The sequence below is a fragment of the Crinia signifera genome, chromosome 11 (genome assembly GCF_055691185.1).
Source record: "Crinia signifera chromosome 11, ASM5569118v1, whole genome shotgun sequence".
NCBI lineage: Eukaryota > Metazoa > Chordata > Amphibia > Anura > Myobatrachidae > Crinia > Crinia signifera.
Window position 1 is genome coordinate 60,949,548 of NC_139227.1, and position 27,455 is coordinate 60,977,002.

Genomic DNA, 27,455 nt, shown 5'->3' on the forward strand with positions numbered 1-27,455 from the left:
CAATCTGGGGGTCTTGTATAAATAATGAATAGGACTAAACAATGTTTTCTAATATTAAAAAAAAACATTGACAAATATTTTCTCTCTATGTCCAGCCACAGCCACAGCCCACTAACATAACTAGATACGCCCCTCCCGGTATCACAGCACAAACTCACAAAGAGAAGCACCGCCCACCAATATAGACATGAACTACAACTCCCGGCAGGCTGCGTTTCCTCCCCCACCAATTGTGAGGCGCTGAAAGACAGCGGAAGGAGGAGATGGGGGGAGGTTTCATTGCGAGTCTGTCAGGCAGCTGGTTGGACGCTTCCCTTCCTTTCTCTCACCGATTTTCCAGCTCAGCTGCCTTCTATTCCTAGGCTAGCCGCCTCTCTTCCGCGTAAACATGGTGAGTGTAGCAAGCTGACGCTGGGTGGACGCTCATGGGGGAAGCTTGGGCCGGTTCCTTTTGCCGCCATCAATTGCGCCCCTGTCTAGCGCTGCACCTGGTGGCGAGCGCGCGTCAATGGCCTCCCTGACAGTCGAATCGTCCAGGGTGGGCACTAAGCTGTGTAACTGGGGTGCTTGAGTACCGGTCTCTGCTCCCGCCAGCCTTGTGTACGCGCCTCTTCCCCAGGGTCGGTGAGATGGCGGGAACTAAGCGATGCAGTGAACGCTCCATGTTGCAGGGCCCGCTGTCCACCAGGTGAGGTGACCTGTACTTGCCTATCTCGCTGGTACGTATACCGCGGCGCCTCTGCCACAAGTGCTGCCTGTGGGGCAGAGGTCAACACTCCTATTTGCAGCACAGTGTAGAAATGCAGAGAGACGGCATCTGTGTCCTCTATAGTAGCAACCTGCTGCTATAGGAGGAAGTGCTGTCTTTGGCCGGCAACAGTATTTCCCATTATGGCCCAAACTGTGTGCGCAGCCCTATGGGTCCACAAGCAAATTTAACCTTAGAACACATACAGGGGTAAAGAAATATCCAAAACAAACGTGAAATTACAGCCTGCAAAAATTATGTATGTGTTCTAGGGTACGTTGCAGTGATGTTGTTGTGCCACTACGCTGTTATGTAACAACATATTGCCTACATTTCATAGTATATGCACTCCTGCAGCTGCATGAAATGACATGTCTGATGTTCTGCACATCAAACCTAGTGATATAGTATGCTAATGAGGGACAGAACAATTAAGCCCCGTACACACTAAGGGCGGTTTCACACATTCCGGCTCCTGCCGGGCGGCGAAAACACGCACGACCAGGAAGCCGTGCAGCACACAGTAGTTTATCATGGATGGGATGGCCACAGCCCGGCAGCCGTCCCTTCCAGTGGCGGGATCCGGCTGCAACCGGACGGCTGGGCCGTCCCGTGTAAATGACCACAATAGTGTCCATTCACAACTAATGTGCACGGTACGGCACCCTGGCCGTGCGGGATTTCGCCATCCGGCAGGAGCCAGAGTGTGAAACCACCCTAAAGGTACATACTGGATGATGGGTGGAATCGCTGTGCATCTTCAGTAACAATGACTATTTAATGAAATAGACTTTAAAATTCCATTTCCTATGTACAGAGAGCTCTGCAGCTAATTTACTAAAAACTTTGCCAACGATTCATAGTCAGTTGGCAAGGAGGACTTTTACTCCATCTTAAGTGTTAGGATACACCTTTGCAAATTTTAACATTGCATGTTGCTTACGCCTAGATAGAATTTGATGTTTTTGCCATCCAAGACTGTAGAACAGGCATTCCCAACCACGGTCCTCAAGGCACACCAACAGTGCAGGTTTTCGTGATATCCAGGCTTCAGCACAGATGGTCTAATCAGAATCCCTAAGATACTAATTAAGTCACCTGTGCTCAAGCCTGGATATCTACAAAACCTGCACTGTTGTTGTGCCTTGAGGACCGTGGTTGGGAATGCCTGCTGTAGAATGTTGGCATAATCAGAGCAGTGCAAGTATATGATTTATGGTAGCAGGCATAGCTGCGTATAACTAGCCCAAACTCTTTCTGCGTGTGGCGATTCTTTACCCTGTTCATACTGTAGTTCCAGCATGGTCCATATTTGGGACAGATTATTCTGTCATGGATAATAGCAGTCTACTGGGAATGGACTTCCCCCAAAACATAGATGTGGTGTCTAATGTGCTGGTAGTTTTCACCAGCGGACCGCACAAGAAGATTTGCACTTTGCTCAATGTCTAAAGATGCCCACACACTAGAACAGTTTTTTTTTTTTGGTCAGATTTCCTATTGATTGGCCGATTTTGACCACAATCGGCCGCAAATTAGCCAATCTTGATCGGATGCGCTCTCTTAGCAAAAGATCCATAGGAACGCACATCGGATCTTAAGATAAATCTTTGATAAAGATGTGCGCTTGCCTGAACTCTTTTGTCCAGGAAGGACAAAAGCTTTCAAGGCTAATTTATGTGCAGATCTAAAACCTACTCAAAACTGCTGTAAGGGGGGTTTATGTGCAGATCTTGACAACTGCCCCCTTAGTGTCATAGGTATATTCTGGGGTATATTTAATGCTGGGGGTGAGCTGTAACAGCGAGCAGGGCTGCCTGCTAGCTGTCACAGCTCGCCTGTAAGTATAAAACTGACCCCTGCATACGCTGATTCCCTCTCGCTCTGTTTTTGGAGCGAGGTGGAATCTGTGTATGCGGCCACAGAAGCAGCGAGACTTGCGGCTAAATGCAGCAGGTTTCCTGCATTTGCGCGAGCCTCGCTAGTTTGAGCGGCCGGCGAAGGGGTTAAACAGCAATGATTGCTGGTTTTCTGTGATCCCTGCCATTTAACACCATCACCGGCCGCATAGAATATACACCTAACAAATTGGCCATGTTCAATCAAATATCTTGAATTCTACTTAATAAAGTAAAATTTATTGTTCTATATATTTATTTTGGCTACCATTGCCATCTATTGCACATACCACATAGTAATTTTTAGCACTGCTTATACCCTTCTATGGTACGGCATGCATTCTGCTTACCTCCTTATTCTTTCCAGCTACTGTAAGGTACTATGACTCCGTGGAACTTGCCAGGAGTTTGGAGAAGTCATTGAAAAGAGGACCTGGGCTTTCAGGTACCTACAGCAGTTTAGCCTAGATTTTAGTAAAGGTTATGGGTCTGGGGGCCAGATGTAGCTTTGAAGTGGGGTTTTCTTATCTGGCATTCACAATTCCCGGGTTGCATTGACTGCATACAATAATGGCTTGAAAAAGGGTACTGATAGATTGTGCATCTTGAAACAACCACACCACTTTTTTTTTCAGAGTCCTGTATTTCAGCTGAAGTTATTTGTGGATTTTTCTTTGCATCCTGAAAAATTTTCGGTACTTGTGTAGTTTCATGGTGCCAGCATGGCGCCGTGCGTCGGAGTCCCCTTGCGAGGCTCGCTTCGCTCGCCCATGCTGCGGGCTCGGTGGCTCGCTTCGCTTGCCACGCTATCTAGAGGTACTGCATGAACTATCCATGTTGGCGTGGAGTTAAGTTACTTTCTTTTACATAGTTTGTGGCGAGGGTACAACCCGGAAGTAGCACGGCAGCATGCTGGCGCCGTGAAACTACACAAGTACCAAATTTTCCTGGCCGTTGTGGGTGAATTTTTGTTGTTCTACCTGAAAGTGATTTGGTTTCCACAGAATCCCTCATTTTCCACTTCTTAATTAGTTTGAACACTGCTGATTGGCATTCTCAATTGCTTGGATATCTTTTTATATCCCTTTCCTGTTTTATACAGTTCAATTACCTTTCCCCACAGATCCTTTGACAATTATACCCCTTTTAGACCAAAACGCCAGGTCGTACCCGGCTTTTTGGACCCTGGTTGAAGCCGGGTGCGACCCGGCGTTTAGGGGCATTTACATCGGACGGGCTTAAACGCCCGCACCCCCCTCCCGCCCCTTCCCGGCGCTTGAAGATGACAGCCCCCCCCCCCCCCGCCATTGGACAGGAGGTGAATGGATGCCGCACACAGGCATCCGTTCACCTCCCTCCCCCGCCGCCGCTGCTGTCTGCAGAGTATAGCAGACAGCAGCGCCGGCTGTCAGTGTCAGACTGACAATCCGTCCAACCTGTGGACGCTGCGGTCCGCAGGTTGGACGTTCCCCATTCATGTAAATGGGAGCCGTGTCATCCGACCTGGCGTTCCCATTTACACCGCCCTCTACCCAGGTCCTAGCCGTGTTCTACCCAGGTCAGGACCTGGGTAGAAGTCCCGTGTAAAGGGCGTTAGGGATTTACACCGCCGAAGATCCGGGTCTGACCCACCGCTGATCCGGATTTTTCAGCGTTGTAAAAGGGGTATTTTGCTTTCCCCATGACTCAGAATACAGACACGTCAGTGCAGCACTAGATGAAAGATGCAAGTGTTTTTCAGGAGACCAGAAACTCACTGACCTTTTATATACACACATTGATTACAAGCAAACAAATCACAGGTGAGGATGGTTACCTTTAGTAGCCATTCAAACCTGTTTGTGTCAACTTGTGTGTATGTTATCAGGCCAAAATCTCCAGGGTATGTAAACTTTTGATCAGGGTCATTTGGGTAGTTTCTGTTGTCATTATGATTTAAAGAGTAAACACATTTGTTTGACAATAAATGGCTTCACCCAACCACTAACTATGAGTGAAATTTTTTTTATATATACACAAGATATATGTGAAATGTCATAAATAAGTATGTTTGGAAGCACTAATGTACAGTATCTATAATAGATTTACAACCTGCAACCAATGTTCTTTAAGACTGTTCTTTAATAGTGCTCCGAAGTCTTGAGTTGCACAACTTGCTGGGAAAATAGCACAGTGGATGTTTTTACTGGAAATCTGTGCATGTGCTGTAGAGAAATTGTTAAGAAAATTTCCACCATACACAGTAGATTCTGGAACAGTGCAGTCTCCTCGCTGTGCCGCTAGCTAAATAGGATAGGGCCTTCAATAGATACAACCCCCTACCTCCGTTTATACGCCTCAGTTTGGGAACTTGAAATTTCAGAACATTTGTCATCCTACTATGGTATTGGCCATATTTTTTGTCATATCCCCTGTCTTGGGGTGGCATGACAAGGTGGTAACACTATTCACCTCTCAGCATAACTGCACACAAGTCAGCATCATGCACAAGTAACTTTGAAAAAAAACAAATTTCCCCTGTTATTGTTCCTGAAGAAAAAGCAGAGATCAGCCTCCTCTATATGCCTATATCGGAATACACTAGGTAATACATTCAACATCACTGATAATGACCATTTAATTGAAGCAGAGGCAGTTCTTGAGTTTATATGACAGTTGGTGCTCTAATATCAGGCCTTTGTGATTAGGGATGTAATCACGGGGCATTTATTCAGTCCTGGAATTCGGGATTGAAAAATGCCGGATCCCGGGATTGGCTTCCTTAATATAAAAAACCTGCCTCGGCCGCCCCGCATATTTACTTACAGATGCGTGGTGTGGCCGGGAGCCGGGTGGGTGGGCAAGCCGGGGAGATGGAGCCAGGGTGGGAGGACGAGCTGCGTTGATGGAGCCCAGGCTGGTCGCCTCCCCTGGTGGGTGAGCGGGCTGGTCCACTGGTGGGCGGTCTGGTCTGTTGGTGGGTGGGTGTTCGGGCTGGGCACAGGCCTCTGACGATGTCATGCTGGGCAGAACCCCGCTGCCCTGGACGGGAGAAGCCGGGCAGCTGCTGAGCACCCGCTCAGACGCTGCCCGGCATTAGACTGCGCATGTCTAATCCCGCGATTGGATACACCAATCCCGGGATTAAAATTCCGGCGTTTTGGGGGCCAAATCCCAGGATCCCATTGATCCCGGGATTGGCCACCCTATTTGTGATGTTTTGTTGCCATGTTTCTGATTAATGAAATCTCTGTTTCAGGCCACATCTATCAGCACCTACCACAGTAATTCACGTGATCAATGAGGAGGCCAGAGCACTAACCAGAAGACTGCATTGCCTGGAATGTATCAAGGAGCATCCCTGATCTGTCAATTGGAGTTTCAATGTTGCTGTATGCTGTCCAATGAGACTTTCACTCCGAACTTGGCTGACTCTCCCTGGAAGAGGGAGAGACAGTAATTATGACAGCCATGGCTGAAGTTTTGAAAGATGCGCCTGGATATGGGCTGTGCACGGTGTCTGTACTCTGCTGCCTGTCACTGGCGTGCTCCTATGTTGGCAGCTTGTATGTGTGGAAGAGCGGTCTGCCCAGGTACAGATACTGTGGTGTAGTGCATTGGGAATAGAGAACAGTGAGAAGTGGGCAGCTTCTGATGTAGGCTGCAGGGAAGCGGACATTGGGCTACAGATCACTGATGTCACTGAAAGCCTTAGGCAATGTTACATGTAGCTGTGTGCAGCTGCCAGTGCTCTCTATCATAGGTCTTGCAGCTGTGCATAGTGCTTCAATGGGTGTGTCAGTAAGCGTGCAGCACTGCATGTGGGTATACATCATTGTAGTCTGATAAGTTAGACAATAGTATATGCTAGCCCAGGGCTGGGCAACAGTGGCCCTCCAGATGTTGATGAACTACACCTCCCAAGATGCTTTGCATTAGTTTTGCTATGTGGCCATGCTGAACTGATGCAAGGCATGCTGGGATGTGTAGTTCATCAACATCTGGAGGGCCGCTGTTGCCCATCCCTGCGCTAACCTATTTAAACATAAGTCGAAATTTAGTGTACACCTTGCATGAGATTGTCATTGCCAGTGACAGATATCAGATGTGTGACTGCTAAATTTTCCCATGTAGGGACCATCCTGCAGTCATCAAGAGAAGATTTACCAGTGTACTGGTTGTATCTTTACTATCACCTTTATTCCTATGGGTGTGGAAAGAAGTCACAGGCTTTAAGGTATGTTATCAGCAAGGTAAGCCTAATATGGGCCATACAACTATATCCTGATACCTGTCCTACAAATATAATACGCCGGCATTCCAACTAATGTCTGAGAATCTTGATATATAAATTTAGCATTTTCCAGCACTTAACATTTTGTGCGTTTTTTTTTTTTTTTGGTATATGCATTACATTAGGTTATGTTATATAATTTATCGGCCTTGTGTCGATCACGTTCCCGTCGACCTAATACTTGTGTTTATCTTTTGTTACTGCCGATCTAGACACTGTCAACTATCTTGAGGCATCTAACTAGACACATTCCACCAAGAGTGCTCGACCACATGTTGTCAATCTAGATGCGGTTGATTCGCAAAGAGGGTGTTTGACAGTTCATTATATTGGCCCCTGATATTTGTACATGTTGAGCATGTCCCCCCCTTAAACGTCTCTTCTCTAGTGTAAATAGTCTCAAGTTGCTTAATCTCTTCTTGTAGCTTAAAATTCTCCATTCCCCGAATAAGCTTTGTTGCTCTTATTTGGATTTTTTCTAATTCTATGATGTCCTTTTTATAGTGGGGAGCCCAGAACTGCACTGCGTATTCGAGGTGCGGTCTAACCAATGATTTGTACAGAGGCATAATTACTTTTGAGTCCCTAGTTTCCATGCCCCCTTTGATACATGCTAGAATTTTGTTGGCCTTTTTTGTTGCTATATTACATTGAGCACTACACCCCAGTTTGTTATCTAGTCATGCCTGACGGTCACTATAGCGACTGACGAGGGCTATTCTCCCATAGAGGGAGAATAGAACTTGTGGCGAGCCCACAAGGGTCTTCGATTTATTTATTTACATGTACTTTTTATATTGCTTGTGCTAATAGGAAACATGTTCTTAGGGAGGTATTTCTAAGTTTGAATAAGTAACTTTTATGCTTTCTGAATAATAATTACACTTGTACACACCCCATGTTTCTGAAGGAGCATAAAAATAAAATCTCCTTGGCTGATAAAATTGACTCTAGAATGCTATCTGTTCTCTCCAGACAGATGCAGCCATACTCTCACTTATGGGTTTCCGACTTGAGGGTCTCATCACAGCAACAATCTTCCCATTGCTACTCACTATGGTAAGGCTGACCATAAAAATTATATAACTTTTCTCTTTTTTCGAAATGTACTACATGAAAATTTTTTTTGTTTTTGCAGATCTTATTCCTTGGACCACTTGTACATCTTTCCCTGGATTGCCCATGGGATTTTATTGATGGATTAAAAGTTGCTTTTGGTATGTGCTTCAGAAGACTTTCTTTTTCTGGTGGTGCTACCTTGCACATTATTGTACAGTCCTTTAAAATCTAACTTGTTTGCAAACATTGCAGATCTTCGCTTTTGGATGCTTTGTGTGACTGACATGCGGTGGCTTCGTAACCAAGTGATTGCCCCTCTTACAGAGGAATTGGTCTTCAGAGCCTGCATGCTGCCCATGTTAGTACCATGTACTAGCCCTGGCACAGCAATCTTTACATGCCCATTGTTCTTTGGTATTGGTGAGTAATTTAGACATTCGTACTCAATTCTATCTTAATTTTTTCTGCAGAAAAGTAATGGTTTGAATGTACACATCACATTGTAACCATAAAAGGAATACCTTACCTTTTTGATATGGATTGATTATAAAATCTGTATTGTTGGGGGATAGTGTGCCCTGCGCTGAAGCAATTTGCAGTAGGAAAACTGTTCTCAGCCAGCCTCTCTAATTGGTAGAAGTATACAATGTAAAGGGAATTGCTCAATTGACAGAAGTGAAATGAAATGACCCCTTTCATGAGTATGTGCCATAATTACATTAATACAATAGTTATGTGAACAGTATTTGTAGCAAAGCGAATTAAAACATTAGACTAAAAAAAAGTTTTTATATGTGTATAGAACAGTTCAATCTTCATATTATTCTCTATATTCGATTTTGGCAGCATGTAGCCTATGAAGTAAGCCATGTTATCTGCACACATCTCTTCTTGCTAACATGGGTAAAGGGCTATTTTATGAGCGTTGCACAAAGGTATGATTATTGGCTTTTGGACTAAAAGTGGCAGTATTTCTGGTTTATTGTGACTGGACAAATGGTACCATTGTGAATAACTGATGTGGATTTGGAGTGTCGTTTGATGTGAGAGGTGAACAGATTTGACACCCTACAGTGTGGGACAACTCACCGTCAAAATTAAACTGGGGGCTACCAGATGTGTGTTCAGTATGGCAGTTCAGAGGGAACCCTGCTGCGTATGGGGTCCTGAAGCAAGTGTGTGGTCGCTGCACCTATACTAACAAAGTTGCATCGGCAGAAAAGGCATTCATTTGCAAGACCGTATATGAATTGGACCTCTGCTGATTATTGAAGGGTTGCTTTTTCTGCTTCATCAACTGGCTGGACTTTGTTCTCCAATGTATTTCACCGGACATGCCAAACACCCTGCAGCCACAGCTGGAAGGACACAAGATGGTAACAGTGTTTTGGTCTGGGGAAAGTTTTAGTGGCAACAGGACTCAAGGTGCTTTACAAACCTCAAAACAATGCACGTAATACATAGGATTTGGGTATTACAGCCATAAAGAAGCCACACAGACTGAGAGACCCTTGAGAGCACAGTAGGTACAATGTAGTGTTGGTGCAGGCATTTTGGATAATAACTTTTACGAGTTGTGTATTCCACCCTAACAAGGTACCAGGTGAGGCAATCTTCTTAATTGCATCACGTAGGATTACCCTGGGTGGAATAGCTTACCCCTTGTGTATTTTTGCATCCCATCCACAAGTGTACCAGATGAGGCAGCCATGTTGGGCACACTATGAAGGTTACACTGTGGGAGGTGAGCCATATATAAGGACCCTCTGCAGATATGGGAAAGTGGGTGCTTGTGTAATAGTAGTTGTATGATAGGATATACAGTGCATGGAAACAGCTCACCATGAGGGGGTAGGCCTGGGGACAGTCCTGGTGTTCTGGAAATTTTTTACAACGCAATGCCTATTACACATGTCACACACCCATTACGTTATTCCACATGCCATAATGCCCATTACATATTATGCCACACACTGTAATGTCCATTACACATTCTACAAAACAACGGCATGCCCATTACACATTAAGCCACACTGTAATGTCCATTAGATATAATACCACACGCTGTAATGCTTTGTACATATTACGTCACATAAGTGCAGCTTACCTACATGCTCTTTGCCAGGGGTTGCATGCTTGATGCCAGGGGTCAAAATGCCCTTTGCCAGGGATAGCAGGCAGGTACAGCTGGTGAAAATTCAGTTACAGGCAAACGCTCCCTTTTCCTAATAAAACACCCAGTACCTCAGCCCCCCTGGCCACACACATGCCCCAGGTAATGCCCCTCCACAGTACCACATCCCTAATGCGCCCCACCCCCCTAGTAGTGACACAAAATGAATTTGGTTTAGTCTCCAAATTAAAAGTTATATTTTTCCAATCCCGGCATTCAGATGCGGCGGAGGCTGGTGTGTCGCTGTGCAGCATGATGGCTAACGTCAGGCTGCGTAGACACACATTCTTGTTTCCGGGCAGTGCTCAGTACAGCCCAGCAGAAAGGATCAAATGCGCATGCATATTTCGTTCCTGAAATCTCAGGATTGGATGCTCCAATCCCGGGATTCAAATGCCTCCAAAAATGGCCTAAAACCCATAATTGGCATCCCTACACAATAGCTATAAAAACAGTTTTGAATAAATTATAGTTTATAGACAATTGCTTTTGATGATTAAGATCATTTTGTTGCTAACTCATATCAGACCAGGCTGGAGCACATGCAATGCCATCGGGGTTCACATAGGTCCGTGTTGGCTAGTGCAAAGGGATTCTCTGGATCAACAATAGAGCAGCCCATTGGCTTCTAAGTGCTAGTGCCATCTGAAGTTGAAGATGCCATAAGCTGCTTGGTAAACCTCACATTATACTGTAGCTGCTCCCATAGAAACTTTTGGGGGCTGCTTCTGCAGATACTTGGCATATCAGGTCCTGTACTACTCGTCCAGACATCTTATTCACTCAAAATATACGTATTCCCCACAGTAATAAAATTATCAGTAGTAACAAAATTAATTCGCTACAGCGCATTGATCAGTTTGATGTGCGCCGTATTTACATATGTGTTCGAGTCTATGGCCGGGCGAAGGGGGGGGGGGCTCTCATGGACGGAGCTCCTGCAACAACGCGGAAGGGGGACAGAGACTGAGCTCCAGCCACGGGGGGAGGAGGGGCGGTCACGGAGCTCATGCAGCAGGGTGTAAGGGGACGCAACTCCGGCGGCCGGGCAGGGGCAGGGCTGCTGGCGGTAAGCAGTCTCTCCCTGATGGGACCCACGGCCGCCGCTCTTTAACATTTTGACACTGGCAGCTGGGAGAGTGCATCTTCTTATACCAGCCTGTACCTGACACAGGCTGGCCGGGGACCACAGCTGCGCTGGCTTGACAGGACGGGTGGTCGGGCTGCCGACGACCATATTCTGCTTCTTCCCTCCCTGCAAAATATCTGATCGCCAGGAAGCAGAATCTGGTCGCCGTGGCGACCTGGCCCCCGGTACTTGTCGAGGCCTGTTATAAGGAGACACCCTAGTGTCCTAAAAGACTGGTGTCCAAGCCACTACTGATTAAATAAGGTTACAAAAACGTGTCCATCCTGAATACTATCCCACCCAGTAAACCACCCCTCCAGCAAAAGGTGTTAATCAAATCTAACAAATGGTAAGGTCAGTAACACTATCCTTGTAATTCAAAGTCTTAACCTAGCGTAAATCTAAAACCCCAATAACCGTTTGACCCATGCAATTGAATCACTACTATGATATAAAATCAGTTTTGCAAAATTACAGAATATAATATCAATCGAAACAGTTGCGATAGTCTGCAGTAGTATTCTGAATAGGGATTACAGAATATAATATTTGTACAGCTGCAATAGACTGCATTAGTATTTTTTGCTGAAATTATCCCTCAAGTTTGATGTACTTGCCTCCAGTAGTATCTGTGCCAGGTTCATGTGCTGTACACCACTGAAATGCTTACACACATCTCCTTCTATTTGTGTGTTGTGGAAGTTCTGCAATGGACAAAAAGGAAGATGGCATATATGCTTTTCCTTTACAGCAGGGATTGGGAACCTCTGGCTCTTCAGCTGTTGTAGAACTATGCAGTCCAGCATGCCCTGCAACAGTTTTTACATAGCCAAATAGCAAAACTGGATCAGGGCATGCTGGGATGTGTAGTTGAACATCAGGAGGGCCAAAGGTTCCCCATCCATACTTTAGAGGGATTCAGTATTGAATCCCGGCGGTCGGGATCCCGGCGTTCAGAATCCCGACGCCGAAATGCTGACAAGGGGGGGACGTGGATCGCACCCCCTTGCGGGCTCACTGCGCTCACCACGCAGCGGGCCCGGTGCCTCGCTACGCTCGGCACACTAATTTATTCTCCCTTCAGGGGTGTCGTGGACACCCCAGGAGGGAGAAAGTGTCGGCATTTCGGCCGTCGGGATTCTGAACGCCGGGATCCCGGCCGCCGGGATTGTAACTGCATCCCCTTTAGAGTAGCAGTTTTCTTGGTAAGACATACTCCAGCACTGACAACAGTATGGCCTAGTTTAACCCCTTCAGTGGTGATTTTTTTATTTTTTTTTAATATAAAGGTAGCACCGGGCGAGCTTTCAGGGGGAGCACTACCTAAAAAAAAAAAACCCCCACCACGCTGCCTCCCTGGGGCGGGCAGCGCCGCTGAACACTACGCCAGCTGCTGCCCGGCGCCACGGCCCTGCAGCACCCGGCAACCCAGCGTGTCCGTAGTCGGCGTCGAAGGCTTCAATAGAAATGCCGAGGGGGCTGGAGGAGGAGGCACGGCGGAGGAGAGAGCCAGGCAGCGCTGAAGCTGGCTGAGTTCAGCAATTAACTCAGCAGCACTGGCTGGCTCTAAACAGTGGCAATCCCGAGAATTTTCTGGGTTTGCCAGACTGAGCACTGAGACCCAGCTCGGAAAATTCTCGGGATTACCACTGAAGGTGTTAATAGCCAGTCAGCCAATCTGAGCTAGTTATCCCCTCACTTTAGGTTTGGTCTGCCTTGGTCCCAATTTCCTAATACTACTTTCAGACTGCAAACCCGTGTCCAACCCTGCATTTTGAACACAGGTTTGTCCTTGCGATGAGCTGTGTCAGACTCCTAAATTACCCCTTTCACACTGCATTTCAACCTGGGTTTTCCTAGGATTGGTGCTTACACACTGAACCCGTGTCCGACTTGGAAAACCTATGTGTGTCATTAAAAATTTACTTTTTTTTTTTATGGCTCACAATAATGTCACAAAGGAAATAAGTGAGGGGCGGAGCATTGCAGCAGCAGCAGGGCAGACTTCTCTGACCTCATGGATGTTTGTGCTTTGAATCAGGTGTTAGCATGCAGCATGGTGTCACACTGTGCAACATGCTGTACACTTAATTCATGCTGAGGAAAAGTGCACAGTTTTTGTCAGAGAGAAACAAGGAGAGATGCCTTTATTAGCGCAGGAGGAGAGCATTTATCTCGTCTACTATGTCGACCGTGCTACATCTGAACACGGCATCAGCCTGAACATTGTGGGCCAGAGACTATGGTCATGGGCAAGCTTTCATGCTAGCTATGGAATCTTTCCAAGATGAACAGTGGATGGCTCATTTTCGGCTGTCACGTGGCATGTTTTAACACCTGGATGTACTGACCCCTGCACTCACTATGCAGACCACCAACTACAGGAGACCCATCAAGCCAAGCAGGAGGCTAGCCATCGCCTTGTGGTGGAATGCTACACCTGGGGAGTACCGCACACTGTCCTGCTTGTTTGGAGTTGGGATCTCTACAGTCTGCAGCATAGTCTACCAAGTCACACGGGCAATTCTGGATACTCTCTCTACCAGCGGTCCATCTCCCTTGCAAAGGGACAGCGCCTAGAGGACACCATCCAAGGTTTCCGCAGACGGGGGTATCCAATGTGCTGGGGCCATTGATGGGACACATTTCCCTCTAATTGCACCCCGTGACAGCCCGGCAGACTATTAACACAGAAAGGGGTGGCATTCCATCATTTTACAAGCAGTCGTGGATCACCAGTACTGGTAAGTTTGTTTTTGCAGTGTGTGTTTTATATTATGTGCATTTAGACCATTTTTCTAAAATAAACATATTCCTTTTAGCTTCACTGATGTCTTCATTGGGTGGCCAGGCTGAGCACATGATTCCAGAGTCCTCGCCAATTCTGACCTCTTCCAACTAGTGGAGGAAAAGCCTCATCCTCAAAAACCCCCAACAGTGCACGTTTTCCCAGTCTCCACACACAATCAAAGGTGAAATAATTAGCTCCTCCTGTGATCTTTTAAAATGTGACTAATGCGTGCACCTGCAGGGTGCCCTGGAAAACGTGCACTGTTGGGGGTCCTTGAAGACCGAGGTTGAGAACCACTGGTGTAGGCAATTTTCCCACATTACAAATACTTATCTTTTCCTCTTTGTTTATCGAAATCAAAGATTATTGATGGGGTTGAGATACCAGTGCACATTATTGGAGATGCGGCCTACCCTTTACGCTGCTGGTTGATGAAGGGCTTCACGCAAGATGTGGAGTTGAGCCCTGATCAAATTGCCTTCACCCACACCTTGAGCTCTGCCAGGATGGTCGGAGGATGAAGAAAAAATATGGCTCTAAGCGCTAAATGGTGTTTGTCAGACAAAAGTTACACCAAAAGGTGACACACAAATAGAGTAATACAGTTACCACCTTGAGGGGTTAATTTTCATATAATATTTGCTTGTCCAATAGCTCTATGAATGTAAAAGAGAGCAAAAATAGTGCAGCATGTCTTAAACATATAACAATTTAATGGGATTTTGCACTTACAAACATGGACAGAAATAAAGCATTCAAAAGGTTTCTCCAAGGCAAAGCAGCAACAATCCAGTGAGTCCCAGATGAAATTAGGGCAGCAGTTCTCAGTCCGGACCAAGGGGTTGCAATCACCAGAAAGCAGCAGAGTCACCAAGGAGTCCAACAAATAAAAAACGGAGGCACACTTAACGCGTTTCTGAACTTCAGTTCTTCATCAGAAGTGTGCTGGATTAGCCTCCTAAACGTGTATATATAGCCAAAATACATCTGTGTGCAATTAGCGTTAACTTCCTGGCCAGGTCTCCGTGGCCGGAAGTTGTAAAATGAACTTTCACATAAACAAAGGACCTGATAGGGTAGAATCCGGTCATGTGGTCGCACCGCCGCGTCATCAGACATGGCCGTGCGTTCCACGCAGCCGGAAAGCTCACAGATCATATGCTGAACAAATCGAGTGGAGATTTCCGATCACGTGACCGCACGATGCGTCATCACTAATGGCTGTGCGTTCCACACAGCCCGGACATAGCGCGGAAGGGGGCAGATTTGAATGGCTGTGCGTTCCACAGCATAACGCTGTGTGACACGCACAGTCACAGCCACAACCCATCGGAGCCGGCCAAACGATCTGCAAATATAAAAAAAAGTATAATCATACGGAATTGGATATATTACAGAGCTTTTTAGCCTTTCATATGATGGTGATTATCCATTCTCAAAGTGCACAGTGTCATTGTGCAAATTCATGCATTAATGTGCAAAAAAACGCTACATGTCACAAAGTGCATATTATTTACAAAAGACAGGAGGAGAATGCATTTGGCAGATTAAAAGGAAGTTGGCGCTGCGTCATGAAGCGAAATGATATGGACCTTATGATTATGCCTGATGTCGCAGCGTGTTGTGTACTGCACAACATATGTGAGGCTCGTAATGAGCAATTTCTGCCTGAGTGGGCTGTACAGGACTCTCCACTTGAGTACGCCTCTGTGGATTCTGCAGAGTATGTTGGGGATGATGGCGGGAATGCAGAACAGATCTGCTCTGCTCTAATGGTGAATCTTCCTTCACTACTGTCATCATAGATAAATGCAAATACAAAGTTGTTTAAATATTAAAACAGGTTTATTCAGGTTCAAGCAGTGTACCCGTTTAAAATTGTGTACTTCAACACACTCAAACATGTGAAAATAAACATTTACAGGTAAACACAAATACTATAGTGAAAGGAGCATATTTGCACCTAAAAACATTCCTTCTTTTGGCACGTGACCCTAAAACTACAAAAAGTGCTTTTTACATATATAAAAAACTGTAGTATTATAAAAATAAAGAGCAGAGTTAGGGTAAGTTCCTGTACACAGAGTATTCAGGATTTTTTGCCCTTTCAGGAGGGTGAGCATGGTCATAGAATGGGCCAGGACTATATTGGGGGTAGGGTTGATTTGGGTACTGAGGGTTGCCCTTGATTGCGACTGGCGAGTACTCGCTCAAGGAATGCCATCTGGAACTGATGGGCATTTCTTTGCACTAACTGCATCCCTGGTTTGACGCTCCTGTATGGCTATTACCTGTGTCAAAAAGGCATTTTGCATAGCGTCCTGTGCCTTTAGAAATCTATCTAGGTAAGCATCTTCTTGTGCAGATATTGCAGCGTCCATATCCTGCAATTTTTAGCCGATGACATTGGCCATAACTGGTCATTTGTTCATTTTTATTCACTATCTTTTTTCTTGGTGGAACATAATATACTAGACATGGGAGAAACTAAAAAAAGGAACATTATAGTCAGCGTTAAATTGTATTTAACATAGCAGTGGAGATAGCAAAAACGTGCTTGTGGTATTCGTCCACCTGCACAATAGCTATACTGCAAAAGATTAGAATTATTATTTTTTTAATAAAGGATGGAAACATTTCTGGTGGAATATTTATTTCTTTGTGTGTATGTATATGTATGTTTAATACTGTTAATTTTTTTGAGTGTATGTTTGTGTGTGTGTATATTATTTGTGTATATATAGCTGCGCACGCACATACCCCAAAAAAATAGCGCAAACTTTTTGAGTACTTGTGGGCGTGTGTGTGTGCCGATGTATTGGCGCCAGATGACGTACAGACAACGGCCTGTGTCTCTTCTGCCGCTTCAACAGTCGCACCACTACTGTCATGGCCCCCAGGATGTTGCTCCATGGCGTCTTCCGGGTCACCATCTATTAAGTGGCGACTATGCAATGCTGCTATTGTCATGGTCCTTCCCAGAAGCCTGGCTGCTTTGCGCAGCTGGTAATTTGCATTAACCACACCTGTGAGACTGTCCTCCAGTGTATCCAAAAACACCAAAACATAGTGTTTCCAATCTAGGCGTGCCACACCACTTTTTTATTCTATTGTGATCATGTACCTTCATGAACTGTTTCCGCAGCGCCTTGAGCTTATTGACCACCTGTTGGTGTGACCTTTTTGTAGCCATGGGATGACAATACCACTGTAATATTTTTGTATACCACAGCGTCCTTTACTGTTCCGGTAATTTGCCTGCGGATCTCCTCCTCGACCCTTATGTTAAGCAATTCCCTCACCTCCTCATCTGTCCATAGAGAGGACATATTGCAGGAATGCAGGCTGTATCAGTGTGGTACACAGGCTGGTCAAGTGTGGAATGCAGGCTGGACAAGGCTGGAACAATAGGCTTCAGTAGTCTGTAACAGCAGGCTGTAAAAGTGGAACGCAGTTTGGGATGGTGCCTCTGTCCCGTGCTGCCTGTGTTTTTCCAGGGTCAGACTGCTGACCTCACAGGAATCCGCCAATAGCAGAGTATCAAAACAGTAGTGTCGGATGACACTGGTCGGGGCCTTTCTGACCGCACACAAACACGTGTTAGAGCCATGTTCAACCCTGGTACAGACAAGGGTTGAAAAGCCATGTTGCTCAACACGGGTTTTCTGGCTGTGGCGCTTTCATACCGCACCTTGACCCAGATTTAAGCCCTGCGAACACTGAAATAACCTGTGTCCCTAGTGCGGTCTGAAAGTGGTATTACTGTACTTGAACTCCATATTATCTCTACAATAATTTGCTAGGACAAGACCGTCTTATCTGCTAAAGAACATTGGTGTAAACGCACTTTATTTTTTTTTACATATTAGAACTGTTTAACTTTTTTTTTTTCTTTGCATAGTTAAAGGGTGCTTTATTATTGTAGGAGTTAATTTTTTTTTTTTTTTTTGGATGTCACACAAACAGATTCATTTTAACACTAATTGCTGGTAACTTCCTCGCATGACAATTAGCCCCAACAACCAGTGCGTACTATAGGCCCCCATACACTAGGGCGACTTGTCCTTAGGACAAGTCGCCCCCGACTTCCCCCTGAGCTTCCCCGGCTGCTCCCCGGGGGAGCTTGATTAGATTAGCACTTGATGTGCCATTTTTTACATGTGATAAATCGTCTCGATTTATCACATGTAAAAAACCCGGGGAGCAGGGGGGGCTACAGAGGTGGGAGCAGGGGGGCTGGGGACGCTGCGGGGGACACGTCTGTGTCCCCCGCTGCTGGGGACGCTGCGGGGGACAGCGTCTGTGCGGCGAGGCGGTAGAGGGAGCAGGGGGGGCTGGGGACACAGGCGGCATAGAGCCGGGCAGGGGGAGCCGGCGGGAGCTGTCAGTGCTAGAAAAAAAAGCCTATACAATGAATGGGCAGCCTGTGATTGGCTGAGCGCTCTCTCAGCCAATTGCTGACTGGCTGAGAGAGCGCTCAGCCAATCACAGGCCGCCCATGCATTGTATGGGCTTTTTTTTTTTTTATTCAATACTGACAGCTCCCGCCGGCTCCCCCTGCCCGGCTCTATGCTGCCTGTGTCCCCCGCAGCGTCCCCAGCCCCCCCTGCTCCCTCTACCGCCGCGCCGCCCCACTAGGTCCCAAGTCGGGTGGTCGGACGTGCAGCAGGTCCGACCACCCGACGCAGATCCGATGCGCACGGGACCGCGCATCGGATCTGAGGGGACATCAAAACTAGCCGATTTTGGTCCGATTTCGGCCAGATCCGACTGATCTGGCTGAAATCTGACCAAAATCGGCTAGTGTATGGGGGCCGTAAGTCTTATTAGGGTTTTTTTTTTTCACAAGCCTCAGGCAGGCAAAATCAAATCCCTGGCACTCTAAATGGATAGCCTGGAAATAAAAAATTTGACCCATTGGCACTGATTCTTCGGGGCTTGAAACCCCCCCCCCCCCCTTTGTCACACACAGCCCGTGCTGTGTCACCCCAAAATCACGCAAATAAAACAAACAAAACTGTTCTATGTCCAATACATATTTAAAGAGATACAAAAAATACTAGCACATGGAAGATAGCAGTGACCAGATGTGTATGTACTACATTTTAATAGAATTTATGTAAATTAATAAGCCCCCAAGCTTTCGCAAAGCATTTATATCTGTCTATATATCCTTTTAAACAGACTACCACTATAAAAGGTGCTGTGGAAAGTTATATAACTAGTATTTTTAGATTTTTATGATCATTTCTAGTGGAATTTTATCCTCTTTCTTTTTATTTAAAGTCTGTTTTTTTGTTTTTTTTTCCCAGCCCATTTTCATCACGTCATTGAGCAGCTAAGGTTTCGGCAGGGAACTATTGTGAACATTTTTCTTTCTGCTGGTATGTAAGTTTAGATGTTGTTTTTGTTTGTGCTTTTCAATATTATTCCTTTATTTTTCACTAGTCTTTTAATACTGTGTTTGAGCAATTTAGGCATTTGCTTGTTTTTTTGTTTTGTTTTGTAGCATTTCAGTTTTCATATACTGCAGTATTTGGAGCATACACAGCATTTATCTTCATAAGAACAGGTGAGAATTATGGCTTGAATAATAGCAATGGCTTAGAAAACTGTTACAAACTTTCCATAGTGGAATTTCCCCCAAAATGCATAGGGTTTATAGAAGGCTTTCATTGTAGTTATTTATGTACTGTATTGACCGGTTGCATTTCCACAGGTGCTCTTGTTTCTGTTGCTCTAGTCATGGTTAATCATTTTGTTAAATACTTTTAACATTGTGCAAACAGTTTGCCAATTTTCAATGTAGCTGTTCTATTTTGAGACCACGAACCAAACAAGATTTCTATGATCTGATACATGTGTCAGCAGTCGCTGACCATGATAGCTGCATGTTGCAGAGAATTCTCATTGACATTTCAAAAAAATGTATTTTGTAAAGAAAATTAGTTCATGTCAAATCATATGGAACTTGTTAGTGTTCACAATTCATTTTAACATTGGGCTTAATGGTCCCTGATACAATGCGTATAACAGGGCGGAGTGAAAAAGCTGAAATTGAGATATTCAAAATCAGCTAGTGTGGAAAAGTTGTGACCTGACTAAGAAAAGTGTTCTTCTGTTCCGGCAAGACACCAAAGTTTCGCTTTTAAGATGAAAATAACGAAACGTATGAAGAAGCTACGATCTAGTTAAAATTATGTCAGGATGTCTTAAAGTGGTTCATTAATATACTTTACCATGGTAAAAAAAAAAAAAGAGTACGAGCTTGTCCTAGTGCAAAGTTACTGACTTAGGCGGGAGAAAAAAAATCCCTGATAACTGGCCCGTTTTCATGGTTTCAATGTGAATATTGTGTATTTTTACCCGAAAGTGTTTTTTTTTTTTTTGGGTTGGGGGGGGGGGGGTTAGAGAGTATGCTCTATAATTGAAGTGACCAAGAAACCTGGGGCATAAAATCAGGGTAAATCCCTTTTGTTTGTCCCTTAATATAATAGTGTACTCTTGCATCCCCTATGCTGGGATCATGTGCCAGAAGAATAAGGTGGGCAATTTGGCACTGGGGAAGAATGCAAGAGTATTACAGGTCTACTGAGAAGCTGGAGCTGCCAATGAGAAATGGTAAGAGACCACTATTTAACCAGGGATGGTCGACATATCTATGAAGACATACTGAATGTCGACAGGATCACTGTCGACCAGTCATACCACACCCATATACTATGAATTCTAAAATCAGATCTATTGTGTGTATTGAAAATAATAAAGTCTAATGGATATGTTATTGTGAGTTATTCATTCTATCAGTGGTGTCCAGCAGTACATACAGTATATGCCAATCACACTGGTAATTACGAGGCAGGATTGATCAGCAATACTTTATTTCTTTTTTATGTGCTTACTGACGCAATTTAACAGTAACATCAATCACAAGTGGTTTGTATAAAACTGAACTCAAAACACAACTTAAAAAAACAATAAAGGTGCCCATACACAGTGCGATGTGCTTTTAGTACTAGATTGCATAGCATCTAGTACAAAAAGTATACAATGTGCTACAGAACCATGCTTTTTGTACTAGATATTATGCAATCTACAGTAGTACTTTTAGCACAGACTTTATGCAATGCTGTGCAATGGGATGTGCACGGGAGGGCGCATCTCATCGCACTGCCCTGTTGCACAGTGTATGGGTACCTTAAGAAGACAATACTGTATATGCAACATCTTTGAAATCTGGTATTTTTTAATCATGTTCTTTATTTTATTTTCTTAACTTGCTGTAGAATTCAGTAAAGAGTTGGACATTAGAAGGCCTAGAGGTGCACTATTCTGTTAAGGGAAAACAAAAGGAATTTACCATGATTTTTTTTTTGCCCCAAGTTGTTTTTTTTCTTGGTCACTTCAATTTACAGATCATTCTCTCCAAAAAGAAATGAATAACACTTTTGGGTGAAAACACAATATTCACAATTGTGACAATGAAATGGCTCAGTTATCAGGGATTTTTTTTTTCTCCCGCCAAAGTCAGTAACTTTGCACTAGGACCTTGACACTCCAGATGTTTTTAAACTAAACCTAACCTTGACACTCCAGATGTTTTTAAACTACACACTCTGCTTCAGTTTTGCTATCTTGGCCATGCTAATAGGTTAGCCATCAAGGCACTAGGACAAGCTCGTACTTTTTTTTTTTTTTTTTTTTTTTACTATGCTTAAGTATATTAATGAAACAAGACATCCTGACATAATTTTAAGTAGATCAGAGCTTCTTCATACATTTTGTTATTTTCATCTAAAAAGCGAAACTTTAGGTATATTGCCGGAACAGAAGATACTGACTTGGAGCAGAACGGTTTTGCACTTTTCTTATTCAGGTCAAGTCACAACTTCTCCACACTAGCCGATTTCTCAATTTCAACTTTTTCACTCCACCCTAGCGTATAATGCTGTAAATAATTTAAGCTTTTAAATCAAGCTAACCAGTTTTTGAACAATTAATGGGTGCATTCAGGTGGTTAAATAGCTTTTACTCAAAGCACTACAAATGCTAAAACTATATACGTATGTTTACCGCTATATTATTGCCTTTAGCAGCGTTCTGTAGCAAGGCCGCTATGCGTACTAGTCACTGAATGCTGCATTGTAACTGTCTCCAATTAGAATGAATTCATAGCAAGAATGTATGATGGTGCATGCCACATGTAAGTATTGTGGTAACAATTCAAGTGGTCACATCTGTAGGATACAATTGTGAACTTGAAAGCTGTCAATTAAAACAGGAGTATTTTTTTTTTTTTTGTCCCAGCTTGATGTGAAGTCTTTCTTTTATAGCAGAAATAGTCTACAGACTTCTGCTTTCATTGTTTGTTGCTGAGGGGATTTGCCTGCTACAGCAAAATGCAACCATCATGGTCCGTGATGCTGTCACATCTATGAAAGGGCTTTAGGTGGCCATACACTTATACAAAATGGCACTTTTTCACCCATTGGGCTGATAAATCATATGAAAAGTTCCATATCCTATGTTTTTTACCTCTGGGCCTGATGGGCGTTCCTGTGTGGATTAGATCTAGAGAATGTGGCTGCCACAAGGATTTGTTTGGATCCTATAGCAGTCAGTGGCTTCACATATGATGCATTGTATGCAAAAGTAGTGCATGCGAGAATTCATGCATTACCTTGGCTTTGTGTCTAGGGGCCTTTTTAGATATTTTTTGTGTGGTTCTTGGTCCCAAAATATAGCTTAACTCAAAAGTAAACACTGCACAATAGTCACAGGAATTCTAGTTGATCTCCCCTTGGTATCCATACCAGTGAGATTGGCCCAAGCTTTTATTAGCTGAATTAGCCATTCTGAACTTGAGCTTAATCAAAATGCTACTGTAGTTCAGATAAATAACATCACTTTAGCTCAGCTATAAAGAGAAATATACTGAAGGCCCTGCATGTAATCCTGTTTTGAGACGTAGTCTAGTCTTTAAAGGGTTACATGTGATCAGAGCCATTTTTTTTTAATTGTGTATTTTGTATTGGTCTTCAACCATTAAAATACAGAACTACCTACCTCAATTGTACTATGTTTAAAATGGTACACAAGAACCACTTGACTCATCTAATCTAAACTATTTTTTTTATTATTTTTGTTTCATTTTTAGGACACTTCATAGGACCTGTTCTCTGCCATTCCTTTTGTAATTACATTGGATTTCCAGCCATATTTACAGCTTTGGACCATCCACAACGTACAACTATTCTTTTTTTCTACATTCTGGGTGTCGTACTGTTTTTTTTGCTACTCTATCCTGTCACAGATCCATCATTGTATGGGGACATACCTGTCTGCTATTTACTGGAGAAGGGATCTCCAAGCCACCATTCTCTTTGCTCTTGACAACAGCAGCAAACATGGAACAAAGCATAACAAACATGTTATGGCAATATTTTATCCACAGTGAATATCAAACTAACCTGGTGCAGAAGTGGTTAGAATAACTTAATGTAGATATCACATGACCTGTTGAATTTTGTTATGAAAGATTTGGTTTTGTGTGAGATGAATCAATAACTACAAAAGAAAACTATATATTTTTTTTCCACGTCTACAGTACCAATTCAGAATTATGGGGATTCTGACTGCACCTTTAAATCGAGCTACAGTTAAAAGACCAGGTGTTCCTTGACGCTAGATCTCGTATCTATATTTTTGGATGTAGATTTATTCCATAATATATAAATATATATATATTTTTTTTTTACATTCAACCCAGACATTATTTTGGAAGATGAATAAAGGTTTCTTCCTTTTAACTGGAGAACATTAAAAGAAACAATGTGCTGTCATTTCCTCCTCATACCTGTAGGCACTGCTTTCAGAACTTTGCAACAATTGTGGCAGTCCTCAAAACAGGTTATTTTTATGCAAATCTGTTAAAGCTGCTATTAGAGAGCCGGTTGCCAACTAAAGGGTTAATGCATCTTTTTGTTTGTTTTTTCGGGATGCTGAAAGTGAACTTGCTGCTAATTTCATTTAAAATTTCCTTTCCTCTGAAATTATATTTCGGTACTTGTTTCCTAGCACGGCGCCCGTCGCATCGCATACCATAAGCCATACAATGGTATGCGATGCGACGGGCTCCCGATGGTACACAATTTCAAATTGTATACCATTGTATATGGCATACAATGCGATTTTTAAATTGTATAAGCACCCTAATGGATGCTTTCAATGTTAAATGGCCCTCTCTAAGATTATAAATTGTATAATCACCGTAATGGGTGCTTACAATGTTAAAAGCACCCCCACGCCAACCCGAATAGTGGCGAGCGCATCGGTACGCGTCCTCCGACCTTTTCATACCCCCACCATCCACCTTGATTGGAGTTGATTTTAGATAGTGTGGCGAGCCTGAAGCGTGGCGAGCGGACGTGGAATACATGTAAAGTAATACGCGTCCCCTCGCAGGGCTCGCCACGCTTCGGGCTTGCTGCGCTAGCCACACTATATAAAATCAACTCCACGCCAACGTGGATAGTGGGGGTATGTAAAGGTCGGAGGACGCGTACCGCCGCCCCTCTCGGGCTTGCTACGCTTTGGGTTTGCGTTGATAGTGGGGGTGGTGTGGGGATGCATTTAACATTGTAAGCACCCATTAGGGAGCTTATACAATTTAAAATCGTATAGGGGGCCCATTTTACATTGAAAAAACCCATTAGGGTGCTTATACAATTTAAAATCGCATTGCATGCGGGCATATGGCATGCAATGCGATACAATGCCATACGAGTGAATATCGGGGGCGCCGTGCTAGGAAACAAGTACCTATATTTCAATAAAAACCTTCTTTATTGGTATGTTTGTAAAATTTGGACCAGTAAATTTAATTCAGTACAAACAAGAGATGACAGCAATTTACTTGAGTGGTAGTCAAAGCAACCTTCGAGGCTGACAAATAGCTTAATCCCCCCCCCCCCCCTTTCTATTTTAAATACTACTTAGTAGACAGCTGTTCTAGCCTCAAGACATTTTGCTAAAAAGAAAAATGCTTTACTGTGCTACATAGGTGGTTTGTTGCAATAACTTTATTGTTGCTGCTATGGACGTTTCAGTCTGAAACAAAGTGTAATAGAGAAACATGATGAGGCTATATCTTACCATCTAACACAGGGCTGGGCAACACCGGCCCTCCAGATGTTAATTAACTACACATCCCAGGATGCTTTGCATTAGTTTTGCTATGTGGCCATGCTGAAACTGATGCAAGGCATGCTGGGATGTGTAGTTCATCAACATCTGGAGGGCCGGTGTTGCCCAGCCCTGATCTAACAGCACCGCTAATAGCACAGTGACTTAAGTATATTACTACTGATCTTTGGATGGTGACAGTAATTTATTATGCAGAAATTACAATCATTTTCCTGCTTTTTACTTGTGGTGATTAAACATGTGGACACCGTGCTTATTTTGTAACCCTTTACTATAGTACTTTTGTTGCAAGTTGATGTCTCTTTGTTTACAAAGATTTTGTTTTGATTCCTCACCAAATTTTGTTTTGACAGCTGTTCAAGTATTTAGACTTTGTTTAATATTCATACTTTGTTTATACTTCCCTAATAAATTGTCATTATTATGGAAGGAGCACCCCTTATAAAACTATTGTATAAATTTGTGCGCATTTATAGAAAAGTAACATGCAGTCTGTTAAAGATGTACTGATGACGTGTTACCGGTCCAAATTTGAAACCTTGATTGGATATTTAATGCTTATTTAAATTAAGGTGGTAAACAGAAATATGAACAATTGCTTACAGTATCTGCCCATTATGGGTACCTGATGCCTACTGTAGTCCAGTGCATGATAGCTTCTCTTGTCTACTTGCCTCTTGTCTTTATTCAAACAGGCTCCTGATAATTACATATTCATTTGGAAAACGATATAATGGTGAAGATGATGGCAGCAAAGAGAATCTGTGCTTGCCTTGATATCACAATATAAAATTGTATAGTGACAAAGAAGAGATGGCAGTTCTCATGATAGCATCTCAGAGCTGGATTGTTTGAAGTGTCATAATTCTGGCATTATTGCATGGCATGAAAACAATATTGTGTTCTTGCCATCTAAAATGACCATGTGTTTCTGCTTTATTCACCTTTTTAAAGCAATACCTGCTAGTTTTGAAAAGTAGTTCTTGCTTAGAGAACACTCATTTCTACTGTTTTTGCCTGCCATTTACATCTAGCGCAGCTGTCCTGTCAAAGCTGTTAGATCTAGATTTGGCATAGTTTTCTTTTTTTTTCTTTTCGTAGAATCTGTTCCATCAGGGCTTTATATATTTCCTAATTAAGCACAATGGGCCTGGTGATTTAAATAAAAATGTATTTTATGTATCTGTACACTACATGGACCTAATGGGTCTTTTAAAAAGTGTACTCCAGGGGAACTTGGCTATTTGCATATTTTGTAATCTTATAACATTAAAGCCTAATTCAGGCCTGTTTGCAGGACAAATTTGTTCTCAAAATGGGCGAAACCATGTGCAGTGCAGGTGGAGCAGATCTAATGTGCAGAGTTAAATTTTGGTGGGTTATTTTGTTTCTGTCCAAGGTAAATACTGGCTGCTTTCTTTTGACACCACAATTTAGCCTTCAATTGTACACACCCCATCGAGATCTAGCTCTCTGCACATACTACATCTGCCCCACCTGCAGTGTTCAAGGTTTTGCCAATTTGGAGAACAAATTTTTCCGGCATACAGGCCCTAATGGTACTCCTTTGTACGAGAGCTAATTTATTTTTGTAAAACTGTTGTAAAGTGTTATTCTGCTGTACACCAGCATATTTGGCCATAAGCTCCCACATGAACGCTGTAAGTTTTCTGTATGCAATAAACTGGCATTGGCAATGTTGACCTCATTTTCCATGGTTTTTTTTTTTTGGGGGGGGGGGGGGGGGGGATGTTAGCATGCTGCAAAATCTAGTAAGAGTATTCTACAGTAAGACATGTACGTTATATGGCTCTGTTAACTAGGAAGAAAAAAGTTGCATTCTTAAGAACAAGTGAGGTTTTTACTTAAAACAAAAACATACTTTAGTAAAATGTTAGAAATGTATAGGTACAATTAAAGCTGCATTTTCTGTGTTAGTGGATTTGCACCATTCTCCCTTTTTACCCATACTTTCTTACCTGATGCTCTCCATGAGGGAGAAAATGCTCTGTTCCTGGACTTCCCTGGTAATGTATGATTGCCATCACCTGTGGTGAAACACATTTCTGATCAATTAACTACAGGTGATGGATATCATACATTACCAGGAAAGTGGTACCTGACCCTCATGGAGAGGGACAGGTAGGCAAGTATACTTTGTGAAATCCCATGTATTTTT

The 27,455-nt window shown here is 43.6% G+C and overlaps 1 protein-coding gene across 3 annotated transcripts; it reads left to right on the forward strand.

The window, feature by feature from the left end:
• Positions 1-233: 233 nt before the first annotated feature.
• RCE1 (Ras converting CAAX endopeptidase 1) lies at positions 234-26,984 on the forward strand. Of its 3 annotated transcripts, XM_083165206.1 has the most exons (10): positions 237-391; positions 3,014-3,091; positions 5,885-6,218; positions 6,760-6,862; positions 7,895-7,978; positions 8,058-8,136; positions 8,231-8,398; positions 19,384-19,455; positions 19,581-19,643; positions 23,229-26,984. In XM_083165206.1, exons 3-10 carry the CDS (start codon positions 6,088-6,090, stop codon positions 23,462-23,464), a joined length of 936 nt encoding a protein of 311 aa, XP_083021332.1. In that variant the 5' UTR covers positions 237-391; positions 3,014-3,091; positions 5,885-6,087; the 3' UTR covers positions 23,465-26,984. The 3 variants fall into 3 exon arrangements, with proteins under 3 accessions (XP_083021331.1, XP_083021333.1, XP_083021332.1); XM_083165205.1 differs by lacking the exon at positions 3,014-3,091 and having other exon boundaries at positions 234-391; XM_083165207.1 differs by lacking the exons at positions 3,014-3,091; positions 19,581-19,643 and having other exon boundaries at positions 234-391.
• Positions 26,985-27,455: the final 471 nt, after the last annotated feature.